Genomic DNA, 12,651 nt, shown 5'->3' with positions numbered 1-12,651 from the left:
GCTGAGCGTCACGCCTTGCGGGCAGAGCGCCACCCGGCGGGCTCCCGGGGCGGCTGCGCGCATGCGCACAGCGCCGCCTGCCGGTCACCGGGCCGGCTGCTCCACCCTTCGTGGCTGTGGGGAACCGTAAACGAGTCACGGCGGGGCCGCTCCGCGGCGTTCGCGGACCGCCTGCCCCCGCAGCGGGGACTGGGGCGGGGTGGCGGTGCCTGAGGGGGCGCGGCCCTCAGCCGCTCCGGTGCCCTGAGGGGAGCTCGGGGTAGCGGCGGCGGGGCGGGGCGGGGCGCGGCGGGGGGCGGGGGCCGGGGCCGGGGGCGTCCCGCCGAGTACTTAGCGGCGGGGTGGGGCGGCGGAGCGCTAACACGGTGCTGCAGTCCCGTCAGGTCCTGTCCGCCCGGTGACCCGCCATGGGCTCGGCCGCGCCCGCCTTCATCGGCGCCGAGGAGGTGGAGCAGCACCTGCCCCGCGCCAGCCTGCTGCTGCCGGCGCTGGAGGCCGCCCTGGGCAACTTCTCGGCCGGCGCGGCGGGGGGCGTCGTGCAGCCCGTGCGCACCGTGGTGCCGGTGCACCGGCACGGCGGGTGAGGCGGGGGGCGGCGGGGTGGCCTTGCTGGGCCGAGCCGGGCCCTGCGCCTCGGGGAGCTGGGGTAGCGGCAGCGGGGGGCCGGGCCTGCGGCGTGGTGGGGGGAGCTGGGGCACCGGGGAAGGTGCTTGGCGCCGAGTTACCGATTAACGGGTTAGTGTTACCGCGCCGCTGGCTGTGGGCTCCGTGCTAAGGGCACGTCGGTAATACGAGTCATTCTCTCATAAGCTTCCTAGGAGTCATGCCCGCTTACAGCGCCGCGGATGATGCGCTGACAACCAAGCTGGTGACTTTCTACGAGCACAAGAAGGACAGCTCTGCCCCTTCCCACCAGGCCACGGTCCTCCTCTTTGACCCGAGAAATGGGTCTTTAAAAGCTGTGAGTTTCACACGCGCTTCTGTGTTCTTCTCTGTGGACGCTCTGTCAGCTGTCCCTTCTGATTCTTAGAAGCTGGAGCAAATTGGCCTGAGTTTTACCTACCTCGTCAATGAAAGCGTGTTTGGCCTAAAGCCTGGGGTCTTTCATACGTGTTAAACTGTGCTGTCTGCTACCCACTGCTGCCTGTGGCTTGAAGGGAATCTGGTGGCTCGTAGGGTGGCTAGAAGAAGCGGTCAGGAAAAGTTTACCATGTATTTGAAAGGGAAAAAAAAAACCCTTCCCATGTGAAGAATTGATCTTAAACCATATTCAGGCTATATCAAAAGAGGCTTACAATTGGCATTGTGGGGAACAGTATTCAGAGTCTTACTTGTTTCCTTTTTTTTTTTTTTTTTTTGTTTGAAGAATTTAGGGAATTTTTAAGAATATTGACCACTTGCATCACACTTCAGTAGTAAGGATTATTAAAGGACCAAAACTGTCAGTTTTTTGAGTGCCATAATTCGTGTACAGTAGCTAATCCACACTGAGGCAGGAGTGCCCCGCTGTGTGTGATAGACAATAAAGGAATTCTGTGATTCCCTGGCGTCTATTTGTACAGACCAAAGCAGTGCAGGCTTGTGAACCACTGCCAGCATGCACTGGTCCCTGGTCTTACTGGAGCGCAGAATATTGCAGCTATGTTGATCGGCTTCCTGTGTTGCAGAGCCAGGGAAATGCAGTGCACTAAGAGCTGTGTGAGTTAGGGGTAGTTCCCCTCTGTACCAGTTTACACTCCGTTTGTGCTGGTGGAATGACGTGGAAGAACTGGAATAGACAATCTGCTCAGTTTAAATGTGATTTATTTTTTTTACGTGGTTTGTGCTTGCTATAGTAATTATCAACTCATATTTTAGCTATGCCATGTAATAAATCACAAATGTGATTAAAAGTTTTGGTATTTACTCATATTTTTAGTGTTCATTTGTCTCTGTTGGAACTTTTTTTTCTTAAAGGTTCTAGATGGCAGTGTCATTACAGCAAAACGAACAGCTGCAGTTTCTGCAATTGCTACCAAGGTATGTCTTCTGTAGTCTAAGTCAGGACAGATTTAGTGGCACTGTATAAAAAATGACCGGAAGGCGTGATGTAAATGTCTTTCAGTATACGTGAATTTTCATCGAATACAGCTTTAAATTAGATTTATGATAACATAGGTACCTTCAGGGAAAACTTAAAATGGGAATTTTCTGTTCTGAGTGAGTTATGTCTGGTTCTAACATTTTGTGTGTGATTGGAGAAGGAATCTGAGCTATGTTATTGTGGCTTGTTGTTCTGCACGTTCCTCTGGGAATTTACTGAGGTGTCTTCCTCTAACTTTCTTTCTTTTCGTTTTGTCTTAACATGCTCCTTTATGGCTTTGGGTGATGTAGCTGTGGTGATAAATTCAATTTTGTTTAGATGTAAGTTTTCTGCTGTTGGGCCAGGACAGGTAGGTTGTACTGGACCTGCAGAAAGAGGAAAAAGCACATTTTCAGGGGGCAGCATGGGTCGTTTTAAGATAGATGATGCCCAGGTTAGATGGATGACTTGTCCAGGAGTGGCTGTCTGTTAGTTTCCCTGTTCTCACTGGAAGAGGTCCAGATGACTATCCCTGACTAAACAGCCTTAAGTGTCTGAAGACAGGTGTGGTATATCTTGCTGTATGTTGCTTTGCATTATTTCAGTTTCATTGGAAATTGTTGGTTTTAACTTCTTTAAAACTGTATTTGGCTGGGCCACTAATAGTGAGAAGAGAGCAAGTCACCATCCATTGCACAGCAGGGTTTTAGCCTTTGCCTGAAAGGATGAGGCAGTAAGAAGAGGGCCAGAGAGGAGAAATACTTTGGGTTTTCACCCATCAGCCTTGTATCAGAATCAAGGCTGATCTCACCGCTTTGTTGGTGGCAGTCTTCATGCCAGCATGACACTATGCATGGCAATAGAGCCACACTGACCTAAAATTGGAGTGAAGAACCGGTCCCCAAGAGCTTCTCCTGAACCAAGGGAGAGAACAATTTACAATGGAGTCCTCGGACATGAGGTTATAGGACCTCATTCATCTTGGCCATTCTATACATGAGCAGTTCTGACAATTTTTACACAGTCAAAGCTCTGCTGGCCTCAAAGGAGCTTGGCTGCTGAAGGGACTTTAAGATCAGGTCCTTCATTGTCGTCTATTGTTTTGGGAAATTTTCAGGAGTGTTTGAGTTTAGCTCATAGCTGTCATCCTGTCCTCTTTATGGCATTTGCTTTTCAAAGACCCATGCTTTTATGCAAGGAACCTTTGAAACCAGTGCTTCAGAGTCTTTGAAAGGAACGTTAAAAAGAGTTCTTGCTACTGAAAAATGGGATTAATGAGATTTTTTTTCAATTTATTTGCAGAAGAATAAGTGTTGAGAGCCTTGAAAATTCTAAAGCTTTTTATACAGAAGTGATTGGCCACAGCAAATGCATCAACAAGATGCATGGATAGCTTAGGGCTGGACTCCAGGAGCCCTCCCTTCTCCTCTGCTAAGTACTGGTGAATCACAGACAAGAACTAAACCAGTAAATCAAAAGCAACTAGAGAACTGAATTTTATTATTTGTTCCTCGGAGCCATCCCTGTTCTTACAATGCCTGATGTGTACATACTATGGCTCTTAGAGTGACGGGATATGCTCGTGGTATAATTTATGGCTTCAGTGAACTGAAATAGAAGGCTTAGTGTGGGGCTACCAAGACCAGTTAACCCACACAGCTACCACTGTCAGTACTGATAGCCCTGTTTTCACCCAGTGCAGAACATCAACACTACCATTTTACACTTAGTCACATAGGTATAATACATTGTACTATGCTAATATTTGAGTGTGCCAAGGCCCCAGAACTTGCACTGGCTCGTGCTGTTGCATGTTAGGTCCGAATCTCAAGAATCGGACAACACAAAATTAGAATTAAGCCAAGATGTACTTTGGTGCTATTAATGCTAGCTTTTGCATTAAAAAAAAATAATACATTGTATACTGGTAATTCAATATTGTTCTGTGTGAATCAATACTATTGATAAAAGCATTAATTTCCTTGTTTAAAAGGACTAAGGACGCTGCTTTCTTTTGTAGTATTTTGATATGTATTTGTCATATTTGTTAAAATATGTTGTCCTTACATATTGTTTTTTTATATATTTGCTACCTTTTAGTTGTTAATGCCAGCTTTTGCAGATGTCCTGTGCATTTTGGGAGCTGGTGTTCAAGCATATAGCCATTATGATATCTTCACAGAACTGTTTGCATTTAAAGAGGTAATGGACACATCTTAACAGGATACATTTATTTTTCTCTATTATGTTTCAGGAGCACTTACTATAAATGAAGTATAGCCAGTAAAGTTGTATTTGGTCTGGCCAAGGAGTTAATTTTCCTGCTAGCAGCCCTCACGGTGCTGTGCTCTGTACCCGCAGCCAGAGAGGTGCCGATAACACACCGGTGCTCCGGCTCCTGCTGACCAGGGCTGGCACAGCACCAGGGCTGGCACAGCACCAGGGCTGGCACAGCACCAGGGCTGGCACAGCACCAGGGCTGGCTCTGCCACATTCCCCCTCGCCAGCAGGCTGGGGGTGGGCAGGATCTTGGGAGGGGGCACAGCCAGGATGGCCAACCCCAACTGGCCAAAGGGATGTTCCATGGCATATGATGGCTGCTCAGCAATAAAAGCCAATTTTATTGAAATCAGGAGTGGGGCGACGACATTTATTATTGCATTTGTCTTTCAGAGCAGCTGCTAAGCATACTAAAGCACTGCTTTCTGGGAGGTGGCCAAACCTTGACTGCTGATAGAAAGTAGAGAGTAACATCTCTTGTTTTCCTTTGCTTCTGCGCGTGGCCTTTGCTGTTGCTTTATTAAACTGCCTTTACCTTGACCCACGAGGTTTTTAGTCTTATTTTCTCTGCCCCCTCCTCACCCTTCAGAGGAGAGGAGTGACAGAGTGGCTTGGTGGGCACCTGGTGTCCAGCCACGGTCAGCCCATCACAGAAGTTGAGGGATTAGTTGTATTCTGATTCTGTTTCTACAGAACTCAGAATACTCTGAGCAGCTGTAGAATTGTTCGCTCAAATGTTTGGTTGTTTGTTTTTTAAAAAGGGGTGTGTGTGGCAGAAACAAAGTTGTTTCAGATGACTTCTTCACCCTGTCTGAGAAAATCTTACTGTGTATGCTATACTTAGATAAGCTTTCTGTGACTTTCCCATAAATATATGTTATTGGAAATATTTGTATTTTATAAATACAACTCTACAAGGAGCTGTTTTTCTGGCATCACAAAACAGTCATTCAAATGTAGCTGCACACACAGGAAACTTAGTCACTTGTATGATGATAACAATAAAGGGTAACCCCCCATCCCCCTTTAGGATGTGTGTAACTATCCACTGCAAACTGGAACAGTGTTCTGCTTCAGCAAGGGGAAGTTCTCCAAACTAATCTGTTTGTGGTTTGTTTTTTGTTTTTCTTTCCTTGAAGGTCAGGATATGGAATCGCACCAAAGAGAAAGCAGTGAAGTTTGCGAATTCAGTTAATGGTCCAGTGCAGGTCTGCTCTTCTGTTCAGGAGGCAGTTACTGGGGCTGATGTGATTATAACAGTCACTATGGCAACAACACCGATTTTATGTGGAGACTGGGTAAAACCAGGTGCCCATATCAATGGTATGCTTGTTACGATTGTTTAAAGAATACATTTATTATCCCATTTTCACATCAAAAACTGTTGAAAGTGGTATTCTATGCTTCTTGGAACAACTGTTCTTTCTGTTTTGACTTTTTGCCTTTAGTGAGGGTCACTTTTCCCCAGCCATGTCTTCCTGGTTGTCTGGAGCCAGAACTCCTGATTATTCCAGAGTGGATGTTTGCTAGAGCATGGGATATGCTTTTTTTTCCCCCAGTGGTGCATCATCTTTGATACCATGTTGTCACTCGATGCTCACCTCACCTGGATCTCCATTTTAATAACCTATACAGACGTGTTATTTCCAGAGTGATTTTGGGATGTTCCCTTGGTAGTTGTCATCTTTTCTTCAACCAATTTTGTAAGCCCCCTCTTTGTCCTTTTTGGGCTGATCACATTGATTTATTTTTTTACTTGAGTAAAAAAGATGCAGTAACTGAGTTGAGAGCTTAATAATTCGACCTCTAATTATGGTGAGATTTGGGGGGGGGGATTTTTTTTTTTATGCCTTGTAATGATATTGCCACACTTGTTTGGAGTCTCTGGACATGACCACATTTGTTTATTTTATTAATTGTGGGCCTGGTTCAGATGACCTTATGCACTTACCAAATAGCTTGGTAATAAGACAAAAGCAACTTGTCAAAGGGAACAATTTAGATAAAGGTCCCATGTTCCAGCAGCATCCTACCAATTTTTCAGACTCAATTTAGTCCTTTGTCATTGAAAGTTGTTGTCTGTCTCATGTCATGGCATAGAAGCCAGAAGCACAACCAAAATCAATTAAGGTCTACAGTCACGGAGGCAACACATACACAAAGACCCTTCTCCTTTCTTTGCTTTTTTTTTTTCTCCCCTTCCTCTTTAATTGAGGCATTCATGCTGTTTGAAGAGGCATTCAGGCAACATGGAAATGGAATTTATTATTCCATAACAATTGGACACTTAAAGCATTTGGTTACAGTATAATTGGGTTGTTGGTGGGTTTTTGTGTTTTTTTAGCCCATAAGAAGTTGTTAGTGGTATCTTGCTGTGTTTAAAAAGTTCCTCAATTTGTTTTCACTTTCTCCAGGTAAGTGAAAATCCATAATCTGCTCAACTTGTACTGCTTATGAGGTTGCAAGGAAACAATAGAAGGCTACAGTTTAAAAATCCTGACTAGTGACATTGAACTCTGTCTGCATGTGCAAGTCTTTGTTGCACAATACTTAGAGAACTGAGGAATTCTTCAAACCTTATTTTTTCTCCATAGACACATAAGAAACACCCGAATCAAATAAAAGGACTATAAAATTCAGGGTGTTTGGTAATGCTCTGATGAAAGACAAAGGTAGAGAAGATAATGGGCATGGGGAGTTGACTTCCTTATGCCTTAGCTGCCCAGAGTCTGCTTGTAAGGGTGGCCTACTGACAAATCAAATACTGAATGTTTTAGAGGAACTGTATTGGATGTTAGTTAACTCTGTTTAAGAAACAAAAAGCAACAAAACCCTGTTAGTTTGGCAATCACAGAAACGGGTTACTGTTTGTCTGCAGAAAAGTTGTAGTCTGTATAGCTGTTCATTCTAAAGGTGCCTCTGTAAGCAGGGAAGATTGTCGCACCTATTTATTGGTGTCATTTTCAAAGCTGCTGGCAAAGGCTTGTTTGTTTTATACCTATACATAGTTACATGTATCTTTAAATTTCTTGTGGGAACATGAGGTGATGAAGGGCTAAGCAGTCTTAAGTCCCTTTGTTCTCTGTCAGCATTATTTGGAGGGAGCAGTTTGACTGGTACACCAAAGAGCTGGAAACAGTGCCAGCAAGCATCGCACTTTTGCTTCCTGAACAGTTGCAGTTTAATGCTCCAGCAGGTTGAAATGCAAAGGCCGATTGCTCCCAGTTGTTCTGGCTGTGCTTACAGGGAATGTAAGACTTTTATCAGCAGCAGCATCTGCATGACTAGAGTAATCTGGAGGGCTGGACACAATGTCATCCTTCATTAGCATCAATGGAAATTTAGGGGGTTGGCATCTTACAGAAACAGGCCATGTGTATGTCAGTGTTACAGCTGAGGCCAGGTTGAGAGAAATCCAAGCTTTTTCCCAGTTGCTCAGGCACATCCTTTTTTTTTTTTATCAATCACATGTTTCCAGTGCTAACATCAGATTGTTTGTATATTAAATTTCCACAACAATGTCCATTGTTACTTCACACATGTCTTTTGGACAGAATGTGGTTTGAATTTGTTATGAACATTCCTCCTAAGTTCATCATTTTTGTTGTCTTAGCTGTTGGAGCAAGCAGACCAGACTGGAGGGAACTGGACGATGAACTGATGAAGAATTCTGTTCTGTTTGTGGATTCCAGAGAAGCTGCTCTTACAGAATCAGGAGATGTTATATTGTCAGGGGTGAGGCTTTCTTAAATTACTATCTTCAGTTCTACGGCAACTGGCTTGCATTTGAAATGAGTTGGTACTAATGATACGCTGCACTGAAACACATTTTAGAGCATCACATGCAGTTGTTGACACTTTTCAAGCACAGGCTCAATGATAAATTGGTTTCAGACTGAGATGTCTATGTGTCTATGCCAAAACCGTGCAGCCTCTGTACCTGACACCATATTACAGTAGCACGTTTTCAGCACTGGCCTTTGTGTACAATAACAATGTATTGTTCTTGAAAGACGTAAATTTCCTGCAATGTTTGGTAGTTATGTTAAATATTTTTCAAATTACTTATTTAAACCTGTAACTTTCTTCCCGTAAGATTTCAGCGCGATTGAAACACATCATGCCTCTGTGTACAACATAATGTACGTTGTACAACAGAAGCCAGGCAGTGATCTGCAGAAATCCGATGACAGGGACTCTTAAGTTTAATAGTTCTCTTTTTTTCTTTGAATGGTTTTGCAGAACAAACGTAACTTCCACTTTTGAGATTTCACATAAGAGGCCTAGATATGGTAGAGTGTGTGGAATATCATGTGTTTTGTGGGATAAGTAACAAGCTATCCACTCTGTGTGTGGTTTAAAAAAAAAAAACAACACAAAACCACAAAGCTTTTTGCCTAAGGAAAGTCTGCCAGCTGTTTTTCTCTAAAAATGTTCCATTCCTCTGTGATTTCTGTCCAGTTTCTGTGTTATTTGACTGAATACTGATCTGCTTCATGATGGAAAGGAATCAGTTCTGGAATAGCAGAACTGCAGGAGTTCCTTCTTCTGAAGTCACCCAGAAAATGGCTTTCTCTTAATGTATGTATGGATATCACGTTTGTGTATAAATATGTATTTGTTTCACAGGCAGAGATTTTTGCTGAGCTGGGAGAGGTAGTGAAGGGTACAAAACCAGCCCTGCCTGAGAAAACAACAGTGTTTAAATCGCTGGGTAAGAACAACCCCTCCTGTGTACAAGCCTGACAGAAAACAATGCCTTGTTATTTATTAGGACCCCATGCGTGGGAAAGCTGCTGATCATCTTCAAAACTGCTGTGGCAATGCACTGTCCCCAAGAAGCTAGAATGTGATTTGCATTTTCCCTTTTTATTTATCTAGCAGGACTGATGTAATGAAAAGTGATAGGAGAGCAACCCAACAATAGGAAGAAGTCTGTCTTCCACTTTGCAGTCGTTCGGCGCGGCTGCGGCTTTCATTAATACCGCTCCAACCCAAACGCCCTGCTGTTACGGCCCTGCAGTCTGTCTGACCCGCAGACAATGTGACAGTGTGCTGGGGGGTTGGTGTTGACATTCGGGTAAAGAGGGGGAGCAGTGATGGATTACTGTGGTCTGAGCTGCATGATGTGTCTGAAAAGGGCCAAGCTGTGATATGAACATGGAAAACTAGATTCATACCTCTACGTTAACTATATAGCACACCTAACAGTTACACAATGGCTATAAATTTTGAATGTAACGCTCTAGGTGTTTGGGATGGGGAATGATTCATGTTCCTGTCCAGTTGGGTAATTTCCTGAGTCCTTCTGTTCTTTTTGGATGCTGAAGTATTTGTACAGCTGAGGAACTGTTTGAAGGTGACTTCAATTCTTTTTCAGGTATGGCAGTTGAAGACACAGTAGCAGCAAAATTTGTTTATGATTCATGGTCAGCTGGTAACTGAAGAGAGAGAAGTCTGCAGTGCCGATGAGGCCAAGAAAATTGTTTGCACTTAGTTTCCTTGGATCCTTTGTTAACAAGAAAGGCACAAATCCTATCTGAATGTGGCCCTTCTAGAACATTCAAGAATGAAAAGTAAAATTTCAGCAATTGACTAATTTCTGCATTTTTCTAAGGGCAAGTATCAATACCTGCAGTATTACTAATAAATGTATCTCTCACATAACAGCAAGTATTAGAAGTTTGCAGTGATACTAGCAAGGGTATCTTTACATATTTTAGTATAATTCTGGAATCTATTCCTTTCCTCCTTAACTATTTCTGTAGCAGGAGTCTATAGATAGACTTTGTGGTTTTTAGAGAGGGAATTCATATTGGTGTAAAATATATCCATTTGGAGAACGGACTCTGCCATCGTATTTACCTGTGATGGTACTTTAAATGCAACTGTGGGCCTCAGTGCTGCAGTGACAGTAACAGCCTTCAGTCTCCTGGGAACACAGCCCGCCTCAGACTCCTGGACACCCCTTCCCTTCCAACTCTGATGGGGATCTGGAAGCCACCATCCTTGCTTTCACCCCGACATTCCCCCTTCCCTGCTGTCAGACACAAGTTTTTCACTGAATAGCATGCTCCTGAGTGGGAGTTTATATAATAAGATGCCTCCATACAGTTAGATTTCTGTCTCTTTCTCTAAAAGACCTGGTGCAGGAAGACTTAAGAGTGCAACAAATCAGAGCTAATATTATATACATCTTAACTGGAAGGAAATTCAATACCTTCCTTAGTACATTCCTGGGTAGGATGCTGCCATTTTCATATTGCAAGGAGTCACCCAAAATGTAAGCACTAAAACATGTTTTGATTTGTTTTATCTATATTTTGTGGGGAGATTTTTTTTTTATTAACCTGTGATGTTTGTAAGTTTTGTTTTGTTTTTTTTCCAAGCTTCATGAAGGTTGGAACTGCACAAACTGGTTTCAGTAGGATAAAATTCAAGTATACAGGCAAATATTTTCAGCTTGGCTGTACCACACTTCAATTGGTAATTGTTCTTTTATCCCAGTGGGTATTAGCTGGGGCAGGAATTTCCATGATCTTTTCTTGGCAGAGGACCCCAGTGATGTTTTACATAAGGAAAAGTTCTAGTTCTGTGCTGTTAAGCAATTGCCTTCCAAAAGATTTAACATCTACTGAAAAACAGCTATTGTCCTGGAAACCAATTCCTCTCTCAGGCTGGAGTTGTGCCTTGTGAAAACTTATTTCTACTTACATATTTCATGGAGGCTATTAAATGTTAATTTAATTCTGTGGAGGGATTAGATGACATGGTCATTTTATAGTGATGCCAGTAGAATACGGTGGAGCATCAAGAAGGAGCTTCAGAAGCAGTTAGTGTTAAAGCCCTTGATGGTACATAGTAAGTATAGAAGAGGTTAATGAGTACAGTGCAGGTGTGACATAAATTATACTCCAAATTATAAGCCTGGTGTAAAGTAGTTGCGGGGGGGGGGGGGGGGGGCGCGGAATAGCAGTAAGTGACAGAGTTTGTAATATGCAGAGTTTTAGCATGGAAGGGTACCAGGCCAGTAAGTGAGTAGAGCCAAAGGATGTGTTTGTGTGAATAGAAATGTAACTCCATTGGTCTTGTTTATATCAGCAGAAACACAAACAGAAATTTATCTTCAAGCTTTTTCATTTTCTAACTGTAGCAAAATTACCCTTCCGTCTTTACATGTTTTTTCTTCTCTGTAATTTCTGAAGTGTTTGTGTTGACTTAACTTGTTACTTCAGTGATGGAGAACTCCACTAGTCTGAAACAAACATGACAGCCATTGATGTTCCATAATACAAGAACTGTGTGGAAACTTGCACTACTATTTATGACAATATTATCCCAGTTCTGTGCCTCCGTAAAATGAGATTTGTAATTTGAAGGGAGGCTTCGTGTTTGGGAAGAAGACAAATCCGGTTTATTTTCACATGTACACTTCTGCAGACTATGCACTTTAAAAAATAGATGGAGCCAGTCCAAAGAGCTGGTTCTGAAACCCCACAGTGTTCTCAGCTTTCCCTGGCAATAGGAGGTTCTGGGAGCCTGGCTTCAGCACAGTATCCGAATTCATGAGTAGGATTCAGTTCAGTTACAATGGGAGTTAATTGGATGCTGTATTTTAGATTTATTTTTTTAAGGGAAATAATAGCTCTAATTTCCATGTTTCCTTCTCTTACACAATTTCTTAAGACTTTAATTTGTAACTTGCATTTATGTTACAATTAAATAGATACTGCTGCTTGTCTTTGACTTTTCTTTTGTTGTCCATTCTGTTTCGGGTTTTGGGGTTGGATTTTTTTTTTTTTTGGTTTTGGGGTTTAGTTTTTTTTGGGTTTTTTTTTTGAAGATTAGGAAGAAAGTTGTTGCAGTGTCTGCTCTGAGTAAATGTGAGCACTGAATGGGAAGAGGAAAAATAAACTGAGACTGCTCTGCTCCACTGTGATACTCAATTTTGCAATTGTCTCATCCTGCACATTCCCTTCTCTTGATGTTTGTCTAGTGTGGAGTATTAAATCCTTAAGGAAGGAGAATCTTGTACTGGGCAGGACTGTGATCATATGAGATTCTATGGTTATATGGTTTAGGTTAGGCTATAAGATTGCACATGTGATACAGAAAGTGTCTTCAACTGAACTGTGCTATACAAATGTTGCAAAGGAGTCACATCTAGGATTCATTAATTTAAATGCTTCCAAACTATAGAAGAAAGAAAAGGATTGGTGGAAAAAATTTGGAAAATGACAAAGCATGAGTGGATGGGAAAAACGGAAATGTGGGGGTTTTATTATCCTGCACACCCCCTTCGGTTCCAT

At 43.0% G+C, this 12,651-nt stretch overlaps 1 protein-coding gene across 3 annotated transcripts; it reads left to right on the top strand.

Moving 5' to 3' along the window:
• The first annotated feature begins 91 nt into the window (after positions 1-91).
• Positions 92-12,088, top strand: CRYM (crystallin mu). 3 transcript variants are annotated; one of them, XM_040589306.1, is made up of 8 exons: positions 92-238; positions 811-961; positions 1,957-2,019; positions 4,163-4,264; positions 5,482-5,665; positions 7,956-8,077; positions 8,972-9,056; positions 9,723-12,088. In XM_040589306.1, exons 2-8 carry the CDS (start codon positions 824-826, stop codon positions 9,785-9,787), a joined length of 759 nt encoding a protein of 252 aa, XP_040445240.1. In that variant the 5' UTR covers positions 92-238; positions 811-823; the 3' UTR covers positions 9,788-12,088. The 3 variants fall into 3 exon arrangements, with proteins under 3 accessions (XP_040445240.1, XP_040445239.1, XP_040445238.1); XM_040589305.1 differs by having other exon boundaries at positions 92-259; XM_040589304.1 differs by lacking the exon at positions 92-238 and adding an exon at positions 315-580.
• Positions 12,089-12,651: the final 563 nt, after the last annotated feature.

Source organism: Falco naumanni, chromosome 4 (assembly GCF_017639655.2).
Source record: "Falco naumanni isolate bFalNau1 chromosome 4, bFalNau1.pat, whole genome shotgun sequence".
NCBI lineage: Eukaryota > Metazoa > Chordata > Aves > Falconiformes > Falconidae > Falco > Falco naumanni.
Note: the sequence above shows the minus strand (reverse complement) of the source record. Positions and strands in the feature narration are given on the sequence as shown.

What these genes read in the sequence shown, in the direction of transcription:
- CRYM (XM_040589304.1), top strand. Translation starts at nt 408, where the DNA reads ATGGGCTCGGCCGCGCCCGCCTTCATCGGCGCCGAGGAGGTGGAGCAG. An exon ending in CCGGTGCACCGGCACGGCGG is followed by an intron (nt 581 to 810) that starts GTGAGGCGGGGG and finishes TTCTCTCATAAG; the next exon opens with CTTCCTAGGAGTCATGCCCG. An exon ending in AACTGTTTGCATTTAAAGAG is followed by an intron (nt 4,265 to 5,481) that starts GTAATGGACACA and finishes CTTTCCTTGAAG; the next exon opens with GTCAGGATATGGAATCGCAC.